This window comes from Pieris rapae, chromosome 3 (assembly GCF_905147795.1).
Source record: "Pieris rapae chromosome 3, ilPieRapa1.1, whole genome shotgun sequence".
In the NCBI taxonomy this organism is placed as follows: Eukaryota; Metazoa; Arthropoda; class Insecta; order Lepidoptera; family Pieridae; genus Pieris; species Pieris rapae.
Genome location: NC_059511.1, coordinates 4,238,208 through 4,252,295, shown reverse-complemented (window position 1 = coordinate 4,252,295; position 14,088 = coordinate 4,238,208). Strand labels below are relative to the sequence as shown.

Genomic DNA, 14,088 nt, shown 5'->3' with positions numbered 1-14,088 from the left:
TATGCTTAAAATTTGTTTTGTTTAGCAAGTTTTACTACAATCTAATTTTTGATTAGATTAGATTAGATCACATTTTATTCTGCAACAGAAAAAAATGGTTTTTACAACTGCTTCTAATTTATATAAATTAGCTAATTTATGTTCATAATATAATAATAATATAAACTATTAATTCAGCTAGCTGATGAAGTAACAAAAAATTGAATATATAAGTTAAATGGTTCCATTTAATAATTGCATTTAATTTAGAAATATTTGGTTTTGCCATTTTGTGCATTTTAGATTCACTATTTTGGAATTACATTGGAATAATAATGAGTTTAAATATTGAAAAAGTTAATACCTTATTTGGTTTAGTCAAGGTTGAGTACTATCTACGAATAAATATATCGCTTACACTTGTATATAACTTTTATACCAAATATTAAAATTCTCACTTAAATAGTACACGGGTGGTCAAGTTTCATTCGGTCTCTTTTTGGGATAACTAAACAACTAGATGGCGCTAGTTTCTTATAAATTTATCTAAAGGAAGCCAATAGATTAAATGCTAACCAACGAGCAAAGCCATATTAAACATTATATTTCTTTAGCATTGTCTGCCCGTGAATTTCTTTGTGTAGAATCTAAAGTGTACACGACTTATAAGTATTTATAACTAGGAACTAATTGATACAACATAATTTATAAAATATAACTAAATCACCAAGTCCGCACCCGTTTCATTTATTTATTGGTAGTTTTGTAATTCGTGTTTATAATGCATTTTTAATATAATTATATAAAAAATATGTGTTCAGCTGTAGAAATTACTATATGTTACTTATAATTCGGTTTACTTTGGCACAACATTTATCACGGTATTATCACATTGTTCTAAACTGTTGAAACCATAGCACCACAGTACTGAATTAACAATGCGAATGATGCTCAAGTTCAGGAGAGCCTAAGACCAGGTTGCCATGGTAACGATGTTGGCTATACTACCTTTGTCTTTAATTGTAACAATACCAAGTATGCGACCTTCCTGCACAAGGCTACCCTAACAATTTTGATAGATACAACCGTTGTCATGGTAACCTGGTTGCAAGAACTTAAGTGCTCCTTGAGATTAAAACAAAATTTGAATCCTCAACGTTGGGTATTATAGCAATATTCCCCATATTATAATACTAATCACCGATCCTGAGATTCGACTACAGAAACACGATTTGAGCATTTTCCCCCCAGACCTAATATTCTACTAAGAATTTGGTTTCATACATGAGAACAGTCCTTTATACATATTTGTTATGTTAGTGTTCAATAAATTGGTTGGAAAAGAGCAATTGAAACTGCTTACATCGGCCAAAGTATTAGGAGAAATGTTACAGTTCAATGTGAGATTTTGGTTTAGTGTTGATACTGCAGTACGTGCTACTGGAGCATTCAAGGCTGCAATGTCTTCGGGTTTGAAGATAAGTGAGCCCCATGTGGGGTAAGATCCCCATATGATGAGAGTGGTGATGATTTTCGGGCCAATACCACCGACGGCCTGAAAAATATATAATTGTAAACGTCCATACGACGAACTATTTTGATTATTTTGTTGATAAATTTTTCTTTGCCTAAATAATTGGTTTCCTAAAAAAAAAGCAACGAAATAGACAAAAAAAAAAATTCAATCTTCTGCGAAACCCATATTAGGCAATACTACTCCAGAGCAACTGTTCGTAACGTTGTCTCATGTACTAACTTTTTAATTCTGAGGCTACAAATGCGGCTAAATTTTATTATCAGACGACAAGGCAGAATGCCACCAATGCTGTCGTCAATCCAGGTATTTCTGAACAGTTTCGAATGGGGAACGCGGACCCCCGGAGTTGTAGGTGTCCATTGACGTCGGTTAGCTCCTAACACCTTAATCCCATTACGAATTGCTGTGTCAGTGTTTCGGGGTGGACTAAGGTCTCAAAGGCCGTAAGGACGCAATGGCGAGTTGGGGCGCGCCAGCCCAGTAATAAATATTAGATTTGTAAAACATTAAATTAATGTAATTTTGTATTTTTTTCTGAAATGTATTATATATACATATGTCGGAATATATCGTATAAATTTCAAAATCATGTTCTGAATCGATGTTTTTGGATTATTACTTAATTTTAACTGATACGTCTCTGCCTGTTAGCCTCCTGTCTCATTAATAATTATACAATTATACATACCATTTTGGAGGTGGGTATATGAGCGACACCAGCTACGATGGCATTGGGTGGAGTTCCAACTGGCATGTGGAAAGCCATGGAGCAAGCGAGGGTTGCTGGTATCATCAGGTAACGAGGATCCATGTCCAGAGTCCGAGCCTGTTAAAATGTTTAATTAATTTCAATATGCCTACAGAAGTAACTTTGCAGGTAATGCATAATATATCAGGAATATATTATGCATTACCATCTACTACTATTAATACATCGTTTATTTGCAAAGAAAGTGGTACAATCAGATTTATTGATTACAAAAAAAACTGCAGATTCAGCCATATCAAAATAGGCATGGAGTTCTTTATAATTTTGACATAACTTATGGTTTAAATACTCTTCCACACTATAAGACACCTTGCCCTTAAAAAATTAAAGTAAGGTCATTTATTAACAATTGCTTCAAATCTTAAGGCACATACAGTAGAAATGTAACTGCCTCACGCCGAAAATAATTAAATGGACCTTTTTTATTATGTAGCTCAGAATAATAATTAGATCAAAACATATTCCTTAGAAAAATGGTTTGCCCTAATTGTGCAATTGTTTTTTTCCATTCACATGATATTAGAGCAGTGTTAGCCTAGTGGCTTCAGCATGCTAAGGTCTAGGTTCGATTTGGCTGTGATGCAATGCCCTTTCCGTCTACTTGCGCATCTAACACTCACTCGTACGGTGATGGAAAACATAATGAGAAAACCTTTCTACCTCTCTCTCTCTCTCAAATTCAACTAAAGTCCGACAAAAGTCTAATCGCCCTACTTGTGTATGAAATAAAAACTGAAAGAAACAGATGCAATTGGAGGCCTTGGCCCTCTTCATTTACAAACCTTATTGGATCCTTGGGACCCTAATAATGGTACCAATGTGTTTTTTTGATCATCAAAGTAAATAAAAAATAATATTAAAGCAATAAGAACTCTTAAACAGCTTACCATATTCGCCAAAACTGGCAGAATCAAATTGGCGATGGCAACATTCGAGGTAAACTCCGTGATAAACTGCGTGACTAGAACCACCACTAGCAACACTATCGTGGGATGCAGTCCGTGTAGACCTATCAGGGAAGTACCGATCATGGAAGAAAGGCCGGTTGCCTTACTGCCTTCAGCTAGGGCGAAACCACCACCTGAAAGTAATTAAGGTAAGTTAATTCATTGATGTTTATTTTTTTATGTTTGACTAACTGTGTACATTTATTAACGTCAAAATTGAAAAAAGGCATATCTAAATTTACGAGATACTCTCCGCCACTGTTTTTATTCGCCAGGTTTAAGTGTACAAGGAAATTGTAAGGTACTGTAACCATTACACCATGCTTCACTAGACATATTGAAAATAGTATGGAGTTAGAATTAGAAAAGTAGGGGTGTTTTTTTTGTTGTTCATTTAAGTCGGTTTGATTCCCAGACGAGGTAAGTCATTTTTTTAGAAATTCTTTGAATGCAGAGTTACTAACTTTTAAAAATAACATATATCTACGATATTTAAGTAACTCTCCCTTCAAGTCCCATTACTTTGGGACGCCCTGTATATATAATCAAAGAGCCAAAATAACCAACTCTTTGTTTCGACCGAAAAAATACTTGTCTCATTTCAAAAGCCTTACCAAGTAAGAAGAGAAGTCCCCAGGGTATCTTTTCCTTCAAAATATTCCATGTGACGATACTTGGTGATGGTTTGTACTGAGACAATTCTTCATCTGCAATAACGATTTTGGTATTACTTAACTTAAATATTGTCTAGATTCCATTACTACAATGAGTAGTCAAAGTAGAGATTAAATTAATATTTATTTTATGAACTATGTTTCAACTACATATTTATTAATATAGCTTATGCATAATTTCCAATTATTTATCAGCTTAATTTTTGCCATAATATCGATTCGGGTATTTAGTATTACACTAAAGTCAAATTGTGAATATATTAACAAATTGATCAATCTTAGCAGAGACAGCTTTGCCTTTGGTGTGTTATAAATAATTATATTTATTAAAAACTAAATTTTGAACTTACAGGAAGATGAAGAAGAGAAGAACTTGAGGCAGTCGACTGACATTGGAAGAATGAACATGAGTATCACTATGAACATTGATACTACGCCATCTTTCACTTTCCTGAAAAGAATATGTTTAAAACATTTACTTAGAAAAAAGCTAAAACCCTTCGAACAAAGCATTCGTTAGTTTAGTTGGGATTCTTTATCACACTCGCGTGGCAAATGCGTCGCGAGAGTGCACGTTCAGTGTGTACGTGAATCGGCCGAGGCAAGCGCGCACCGCCGCGGGCGAGCGACCATCGAGATTTGCTCAAAGGACCTCAGTCGTTTGCCGTGCACACTCTGGACGCTCCGGCTTGCTTGTGCGCGGTCGCCTCGCCGGATTCACGTACACACTGACGCACGCTCGCTCTGTGTGGAAGCGGCTAATAACAGGCCAATCGCATCGTTTTAATTCATCTCGTAAAGGTTACGGCCACAAATCAATACAAATGATGTCTGGGGTGTAAAAATGTAAAACAGACTAGGAAAGGACTGCAGCAATTCAAATAACGGTATAAGAACTCTAATGTGTCTTTTTCATATGGAGAAATTATCGAATTGAATTAAACAATACCATTTTGTATTGAAAATCTTAAGTACTCTTACCTCTTACGTACTTACATGAGTTCGTGGAATTGAAAACTAAATTTTAAATCAAACTTGATTGTTTGCAGCGATTAAAACATTTTTGTGTTCGCTTTGAGAAATCAACTTAATAACTTACATAGTGGTAATAACATCGGCCCATCCCAGCATGAAACCAGGTTTTCTGAAGATGTAGAGGAATACAGCCAAGATGAAAAGGCCTCCAGACGCCTAGAATTACCAATTATAAATGAGTCGAAAATAAAAATATTTTATATTCGATTCATTTTTTTCAATATTTTTTATTATCACTTTAATCTTCTAAAGTTTCATTCTATCAGAAGTAATAATAAAATATTAATATGAGTTAAATCATACACAAAACTTTATTTTATTTAAGTAAGTAATAATTTTTACCTTTTCATGGAATGTGACAGGTCCAAGGTTTTTGTACTGTTCCCGGATGACTTGCATCGTGTTTTCTGAGCCTGATGAGGCAGCATTCACCTTCTTTGCCGCTTCACTATTAGGACTGTCAAAGTATATAAAATAAAATATCAATTACTGTATCAATTAGTATTGATTTACTTATAATTTTTTTTTAACCAAACATAGGGATTAACCAATTACGATTGCCAAAACCAATTACGTGTTACAAATAATGTTATTTTGAATGATGTTGTATTAGTAGTAGTTTCTTAACTCACCGGAATAGCCCCATGAAAGTAACCTGAAGAGAGATCCATATAAGCAGTTGCATAAGCAGCATTGGCGGAGTACTGTATGCCATGAACCAGAAGAAATCAACAGCGCCTGATATCTCGGGAAACTCTCTAAAAATTATTAAAAATTTATTTTTCTATAGTATACCAAAAATTAAATGAAAAATTACTAATAATAAAATTTTGTAATCGAAATATTCGACTTTAACACGAATCATTATGAAAGTATGTGCGAATTATTTAATACAATTTTTTTTGCTGACTGGGGGCAAACCGGCAGGACGCTCACCCGATCTTAAAAGATACCGCCGCCCATGGACACTCTCAATTCCAGAGGGCCCGCGAGTGCTTTGCCGGCCTTAGAATTTTTACGGCCATTTAATAAAAGGAAAAACAACTCAATTGTATCTATCTTGCGGAAAATTCGTAAACATGGAAAATAAATCAGTAGCACTACACCCTTTAAGGTCTAGGCCTCAGGTACTGTATCTGTTCCACGAACATTTTTTAATTTAATAGGCAAGTCCCTACTTGCGTAATCACCTAATTAGCCTCCTGCCGTCGACTGTTTAGATCTAAGGCAAGCCGGTTACCTGACGATGTTTTCCTTCAATGAATGTTAAATGCGGACATAGGAAGAATGTCCGGCACAGCCGCGGATCGAACCTACAACCTCAGGCCACTAGGCCATTACTGCTTTTATTTTAATCAAGGCAATTACACTTAAATGGGGGTATAAGGCAATACTAACGAGTCGAAGATCCCTTTGAAGGCGGAGTTAGTGGCCGTGCCCACGAGAGTGCCGCATCCACCCAGTGTTGAAGCATACGCTATACTTAGGAAGTAGCACGTTGTTATGTCGCTTGGGATTGGAGTTCTGGAAAAAAGCGACAGTTGAAAGCTAACGCTCAATTTCTAATTGTTCGCTACATGTAATACTTAGTTGATTTGGTGTTGCTGAAATAAGTTGATCTACTAAAAATTAACTTGATGCTAATCCTTGGCAAAGATTTGGCGCGAGGTGGCAGGAGCTTACAAACATTTTTGTAAAAAAAACCCTGGCAATTTAAAATAGGAATACAAAGTTTATGGCCAGTTCATGTTGTCTATGCTCTAGATTTAAGAACAGGCAGTAAGTGTAAATTTAGAAGCATTAATTTTTTTTTCAGTTCATAGGTGTACATTAAGTTACCTACATTAATGAATGATATTTTGTTATATTATATCCCACTGGGAAATCAACACCTTTCAAAACTAAAACTTATTTATATTAAACAAGAAAAAGGTAATTATTTATTAAATGTAAAAGAAGTTGTTATCATGTACATATTTGAAAATAGAATATTTATTTCATTTATTGATTTGAATCAACACACAAAAGAATACAACCACTTAAATAAAGTTAATTATTATTAAACGAGACTTTTGGCTTCAGTTATTTTTCGATGGCATAATAAATATTATTTTGTACATATTATACAGTCGAAACGTTAGGACGACATCGTTTTAAAAAAAAAAACGGTACAATATACTGATTATATTGACCAAAATCAAAGGTCCCAGGTATACTAGTCAGTATTAGGTACTTTATCACAATGTCATTGGCTTTTACGATCAAATATGAATAGTCCCTTCGATGTCGTATATTAGATTTTGGCGGTATATATATATACTACATAAGGTAAAACTCAATCTGTTAGATTTCTGCTGTGGCCACTTAATAAGCTTTTCAAATTACATTATATTAAAGAAGTAGAGTAAACAGTTCCTAATAACTAAAGAATATGGTACTTACTCTTCTGCATTATTTTTATTGTCTGTTTGCTTGTGGTCTTTTCCATTTTCAGTAAGAGCTTTCTTTTTATTAATGTATACATCTCCGAGGCCTTGCTGCAAAAATAAAATACTGGATTGTAAAATTCTATTATTTCTCAGATTCCCATTAATACAAGAAATGATGATTGCCACATTTTCATGTCCTGCGTAAGTGTATGCACAGATTTTGCAATTATGATTATAAAGAGGAAGTCAGGATTAAAAAAAATATTCTCATTGGTTTAGGTATATTTGTTGTAGGAGTAAAAGTTCTGACCAAACCTGTTCAAATACTTCTAATATGGCTTCAACAATAGGAACCATCATTGTGGTAGCTGCTGCATTTGATACCCACATTGATATGAACATTGTAACAAAAGTCAGTCCAAAATTTAACCTGAAAATATGTTTAAACATTTTTAAGTTAAAAATATGTTTCTGTTACTAGAACCATAAACTCAGAACAGTGATTTTGAGTAATCAAATATAACAATATTTGATATTTATTGATAAATGGTAGTAGTGTGTATTGTAGTTAGCACAAGAGACCCTTAGCCATACCTTCTATGTGAACATCCAACCACTTGAACAGTCCACAAAGCCACTCTCTTAGGAAGCTTTGAATGCTGCACACCAGCAGCAATCATTAGGCCTCCCATGAACATCATATTAGTTTCCTTCATATATGCTGCACAAGTTTTGTCAGAGTCCAGAATACCCAGGGTTGGAAACATGACAATTGGAAGCATAGAGGTGACAGGTAGAGGCAGAAGCTCAAGGACCCAGTAGGTAGCCATTATGAGCACTACATACATGCATTTGAAGGCCTAAAAATATATAGCTTATTAAATAATAGGTATAAATAGATATCAATGTGTCAGACAAAATTAATCTTCCAAATCACTTGATCACATGAACTTGGTGAGTAAGTACATACACTATTATTTATTTATTTTGTGACAAAAATGTATGCCGTCTCAAAATATTTCTTCTTCAATAACAGAAACATTTTTTATACTTAATATTATTTTAGTACTACAATACCTTCGCAGATTCCGAGTCAGCATTTAATATTGGTATCGGTAGCAGTATTAATGGGGTAATAACAACAATCAGGGCCTTCCAGTAAATTGAAATAAATAAACTTATTCTTTGCCATAGTGTTGCACTAGTTCTTCCTTTTGAGAAATAATAAGTAGTACCCCTGAAATAAATCGATTGACTTTTAATTTCAAATACTATATTTTATTCCTTATAACATAATATATCAAATGAAATAGAATTTACCGGCCGTCTTCTCCAATTCCATTTTCGACGGCACTAGACATGTTTACAAACAGTAAATTTTGTATATCTTTTGTCTACCACATTCTCCAGCAGATCTGAAAATACGGAACCAACAATAAATATTAAACAAAATATGTTTCCAATTGAAATGAAGGAAAATAGTAATTTCTTATGAACAAACATATTTAAAAAATAGCGGTATTCGAACTTCAAATCCTCCCAGACCAGATGCCATTTACATTAAATATAAACCACTGTCAAGTGTCAGTCATGAGTCAACTGCTACTCGACAACTTCTTTTTTTAAACTTCAAAAACATTGTTTGCGCAAACGCGCAATCCTAACCTTACTTGTGACAAATGTCGCGTTGATAGCGTTGATAGCTGACACTTTAGTGATAAAGATTTGATAGTTTGGGCGGAATGTTGACATTATAACATGAATAACCAAAACAAAACAATACTTTATAGTTTATATTTCAAGAAAGCTATTCAATTTAAAAGTAATATTGTGTATTTTTTTATTTAGTTAACTTACAAAGTTTAATATATGTTAAAAATATAGTGGAAAAATGTGCAGATATGAAAATAAATCCGAAAATGAAGGTACGACTAATATTCATGTAAACATTTAATTTTTAAAGAATTCTTGGACTATTGACTGTTTTTTATCGTAAAACATATATTTATTATTTTTATTCATTAGATATAAAACAAGTTTTATATCTATTCTGCCTTAAACGAAACTATTACTAATAAATACGCTCTCCAGAGTATTTAGAGGTTATGATCATAACTAATATGTATTACTAATATTTGTAATATCTACATCTCATGTTTGGTTTTATAACTTATTAGGTTATGATAAATGAATTATAATAATTTCACTTTACTATAAGCAGATGCTTATAACAACATTAACAATCAGTCTAGATTTTTAGTGTAATTGTTGTGTGACTATTTGAGCATTGTTAACTATGCTTAAACAATTATATTTTCTAAGATACTTTAATATATTGTTAATCATACAGATGCAAATTGTTAAACTAGTTATGTAAAAGCTTGAACCATACTTGATTAATACCTATTTGGGTTAAGGTTTACAATTCAATACCTAGATTTTGAGGTCGGGGGAGGGTATACTTATCACCCCCAACCAATTTCAAGTACTAGAAACAGTTATAAAAGTAGAAAAATAAAAATAAACGAAAACATACATATAATACCTAACATTAACTGGGCCCATCATCCTCAAAGTCATCCACATAAGCCGGTCGTTTACCAAGCAAAATTCACCAAGTTTAAAAAAAACAAATAAAAGCACGCACATTGACGAGAAAACAACAGAAATGTAAAAAGTAACGGCTTTTTAACGAATAATCTGCACTGTATCACTAACACACTGTTCTGGCGGATTGTTTACAAATTTCTAATATTGCACAAAACATCGAAAAAAAAAATTAATTAGCTTAAATTACAACTCAAGCAGCATAAATTACTCCAAATCTCACAGAGGTTTTCGAATCAAGGTCCCCCGAGACTCCTACATACTCAGTATAATCAAATTCAAGGTATTGAATATAAGATCCAACCCATTTTCATTATTATTTTTACTTAATAATAATGAAACATTTTCGTTAGACACAAATCTATAGAATACTTATGTTCCTTTTGTGTATAGAATATATATACTATTACACACTTATGTATATAATATTATAATCGTTATTTATATAAATATATTAGTATATTTATATATGTATTGAACTGTGATTTTATTGTTCGCTATGTTTATTACATTCCTTTGGAATGCTGCTATCATATTTTCTGAGGGCTTTCAGAAGTATGAATGCAACCCTAGGTGATTGACCTTAAATTAAAAATTTGGTTTAAAACTACTACTATACATAATAATATTTTTCAACGATAAAGAGGTTGTTGCAAACAGTACTATGGTTTAGTTTTACCCTACTTATTTGTTTTTTACCATCATTTTTAATGTCCACTTTAATTTTAATTACTATTGGGACTCATATATAGAAAAAGTGCATTTTTAAAATCTGCTCTTTGGACATTGTTATTAAATGAAGTCCTTGAATTAACTATCATTAAAGACTTTATAAACACAGCACTTAGATGAGAATTTATTGCAGTGTCAATATTCATTACGTAAAGTATGCGTACATTCGCAGCTTCGTACGTCATATGGGTCGCAATGAAGCCATAATGTTTTTAGTTTGTTCTATGATAACTATGCTGTATTTTGTTTTTACAAATAAGATGCTTGGTATTTAACAAGTTTGCGGTAACTTTACACATAATTATGATATTCGCTTATATGCAATTTTCGGTATTAGAAACACAAATCATGGAATTTTCTTTTTTCTGACTCTATTTCGATCAAGATTAGTTGACTTGATCGAAAAACAATAGCTTATACACTACAATCTTCTTCACCCTATCTATATTTTTACATAACATCCATTTCGATAATGTTAGTAATAAACTTATTTCAGTCTTATAAATAAAGTTTGTCACGTTTGTATTGCCATCTGCACGTGCAAGGTTACGATCCTAAAGTAATAACGTTTATCAAGAACTTTAGTCCCCCAAATTATCATGAATTCAAGTGTAAATTTGTTGATATAGTGTAATTAACATTCACCATTGGTATGATCATTTCTTATAAATCGATTTAATTGTAAAATATGCGTTACAAGTAAAATCTTCCGTAATTAAATAGTTAAGAGCAATCGAAGTTTAATTGTTGTGCTTACAAAAAATCTGGTCGCGAATAAAATTAATGACTTACTTACGTCATTTATTATTTTGAAGTGTCTTCAATAAATTTTCCTGATTGAGTTGAGTGCGTGGAATATTAATTTCTATGCATTTAGAGTTTACAGGATTACTAAAAACGGCGCGTTACCTCATTTAGGTATAGGCCGTGCAGTTTGAGTTCAAGCGACATAAAGCCTATGCAGTAAATATGATTATAATAATTTATATGTATGAACTCGTTGTCAACGATAATTGTACAAATATATCTTTATACACAGTCAAAACTATTTACGACAACTTGGTTTAGAACAACATACCGGTTATATAGACCAAAATCAAAAGTCCCGGCTGAATTATATTGTATTAGGTACTTAATAGCAACGTCATCGGCTATTACGACTATCGTTTTTTACGACCAAATATGAGTAGTCCCTGCGATGTCGTTATAACAGATTTTGACTGTACTATCATTTACTACTTTCGTTACCGAAAATGGGTGTGGCGTCTACGCACTTGTTATACGACGACCTATAAACTTAAGTATATAATGCCCAAAATGAACTATTTAACACGACACGTGTGGATTTACATACAATATAGTATATTAGCCTACGACCTTTTATACGTAATGTCTTTACTTCTTAGTAGACTATAATTTTTCCACAGTCATTATATAGTCTTGTCTAATGTCTACACGAATACGAGATGAATAAATGACAGAAAGTATAAATATCAGAAGTTAAACTAGAAATGTTATATAATTTTTTTTAAATAATATAATTTATTGTATGGTGGAAGTGTGCCAGTGGCATTGAACTACTTTATCATGAATGTTTTATTTTTATATAATGTTAAATGTCACTTTTCTATTGCGTATCTATCTTTATTAATAAATTTTTGTATTGGGTTACCGTAATCTAGTAGGGCGTATATTTAAAATTCGGAAAACGGGAATAGATTCCAGAGAGTTCTATTATTTACTATGCGCATAACTTAGACACAGTGCCCTCTGTAGTATATTGTACGCGTCATAAATGTCCAAGATTTATAGACTAATGACATTAAAAATGAAGTAATAAAATAAATCATATTTTTCTGTTAATTTCGTATACGCTGCTATGATTATACTCATTGTAGGGAATAACACACTACAATGTGATTGAATTCCCATGATACTTATTGTCAACATTACTATTGTCTCAACGATTCTCAATCCAGTATATCATTTTACATGTCTTTGTCCTACATAATATGATACATTCTTAGGAATTACGCATTACGCAATCCAGTACTATCTTTGGTTAATGCGCTAATTACAAGATAATATTTTAATTAGCTATTGGTGCTAGGACTATTACTAGGAGACTGAATGGAAAGTACCTGCTGATATACTCATAATCAAAGCTTTCAGTTATTTCCTATTTATTTTAATATTCGGTAAACATTCTTTGTTTTTTCAGTGCTTGCCACACAAGGTCATAAGCGTCACAAAAGTAAACGGCGTAAAAATCGACAAATACAACTACTAATCCGACCATATTAAACCAACTTAAAACATTCTCAATTTAGTTGTATTTCTTAGGGAATTTCATGACCAATATGATATGATAATATATTAATTTTATTGTTAAATGGGATTTTTGCGTTTAACATGTCCTATTTTGTTCTTAGATACATAAATTATTGTATTTTGAAAATTGATGTTAAAATCATCACTTAGCGGTAGGATCACAATTATATAATGCGTGATATATCATTTTACACCTTCGAAGATCCTGTCACCAAATTTTACATACAAATTAAATACTATTTCCTTGTATTAAATTTTATAGCAGATCAGGTTTTTTATGCAGTTTTTGCTGTGATTATTTCGCTGGTATAATGAGCTATTTGACAAGATTTTTTATAAAAACAAATTATTTATTACTGGCTATAGAAGAGACACCGCAAAACGCATCAGACAAACTTTAAGATTTTACGTGTATTTCTATCATTACTGCGTCATCCTAGATGCCCCTAATGAAACCGTTTTGATGTGATAAAATAAAAATATGTATTTAATAAACTTATGAATTTTTACAAGTTATTTAACGCCACAACGTTCTTAAAGCCATGTCGTATATAATATATGACATCGAATAACACTTCAGTAAAAATCTGTTATAACGACATCAAAGAGACTACTGATATTTGGTTGTAAAAACCGATAGTCGTAACAGCCGATGACGCTGTTATTATACCTAATACTTTTTTTCTTTTGATTTTGGTCAATATAACCAGTTTGTTGTTCTAAACGATGTCGTAGTAAACGGTTTTGACTTTTTTCATATTAATAAATAGCGTTACTATGAATATCTTTATAAAAAAAATCAGCTAATATTGTATACATGAGCATGTATCGTCCAATACGTCATATAGTATTTTGTTGTCCTGGTCTGTTTAATATACTACTGTCATTATATAAATGTTTACACATTTAGAAATGCTGCATTAGCGTATTTTTTATCTGAGGAGAAATTTATAATCCCGGCATAATTCTCCAACTCATTTTTTATCTATTTATAATCCCGGCATAATTCTCCAACTCATTTTCGTATATGTAAATAAAAATCTTTTAA

The 14,088-nt window shown here is 32.3% G+C and overlaps 2 protein-coding genes across 2 annotated transcripts in view; one reads left to right on the top strand and one right to left on the bottom strand.

Annotated features, from left to right (window-relative positions):
* Positions 1–249: 249 nt before the first annotated feature.
* Positions 250–14,088, bottom strand: part of LOC110997054 (protein I'm not dead yet) — a 24,550-nt gene continuing 10,711 nt past the window's right edge. Inside the window, exons 2-15 of the mRNA XM_022265005.2 lie at positions 8,691–8,785; positions 8,448–8,607; positions 7,965–8,230; positions 7,686–7,800; positions 7,384–7,478; positions 6,340–6,465; positions 5,574–5,699; positions 5,284–5,398; positions 5,006–5,097; positions 4,257–4,357; positions 3,847–3,939; positions 3,173–3,366; positions 2,205–2,342; positions 250–1,534 (exon numbers count right to left, since the gene is read on the bottom strand). Of these exons, the coding sequence (XP_022120697.1) occupies positions 1,244–1,534; positions 2,205–2,342; positions 3,173–3,366; positions 3,847–3,939; positions 4,257–4,357; positions 5,006–5,097; positions 5,284–5,398; positions 5,574–5,699; positions 6,340–6,465; positions 7,384–7,478; positions 7,686–7,800; positions 7,965–8,230; positions 8,448–8,607; positions 8,691–8,731 (1,953 nt within the window). The 5' untranslated portion in view covers positions 8,732–8,785 and the 3' untranslated portion in view covers positions 250–1,243. The remainder of the gene's footprint in view (positions 1,535–2,204; positions 2,343–3,172; positions 3,367–3,846; positions 3,940–4,256; positions 4,358–5,005; positions 5,098–5,283; positions 5,399–5,573; positions 5,700–6,339; positions 6,466–7,383; positions 7,479–7,685; positions 7,801–7,964; positions 8,231–8,447; positions 8,608–8,690; positions 8,786–14,088) is intronic.
* The window catches only part of LOC110997055 (GPI transamidase component PIG-S), a 24,368-nt gene continuing 19,552 nt past the window's right edge, over positions 9,273–14,088 (top strand). Inside the window, exon 1 of the mRNA XM_045634446.1 lies at positions 9,273–9,295. The gene's annotated coding sequence lies outside the window, so the exon portion shown is untranslated. The remainder of the gene's footprint in view (positions 9,296–14,088) is intronic.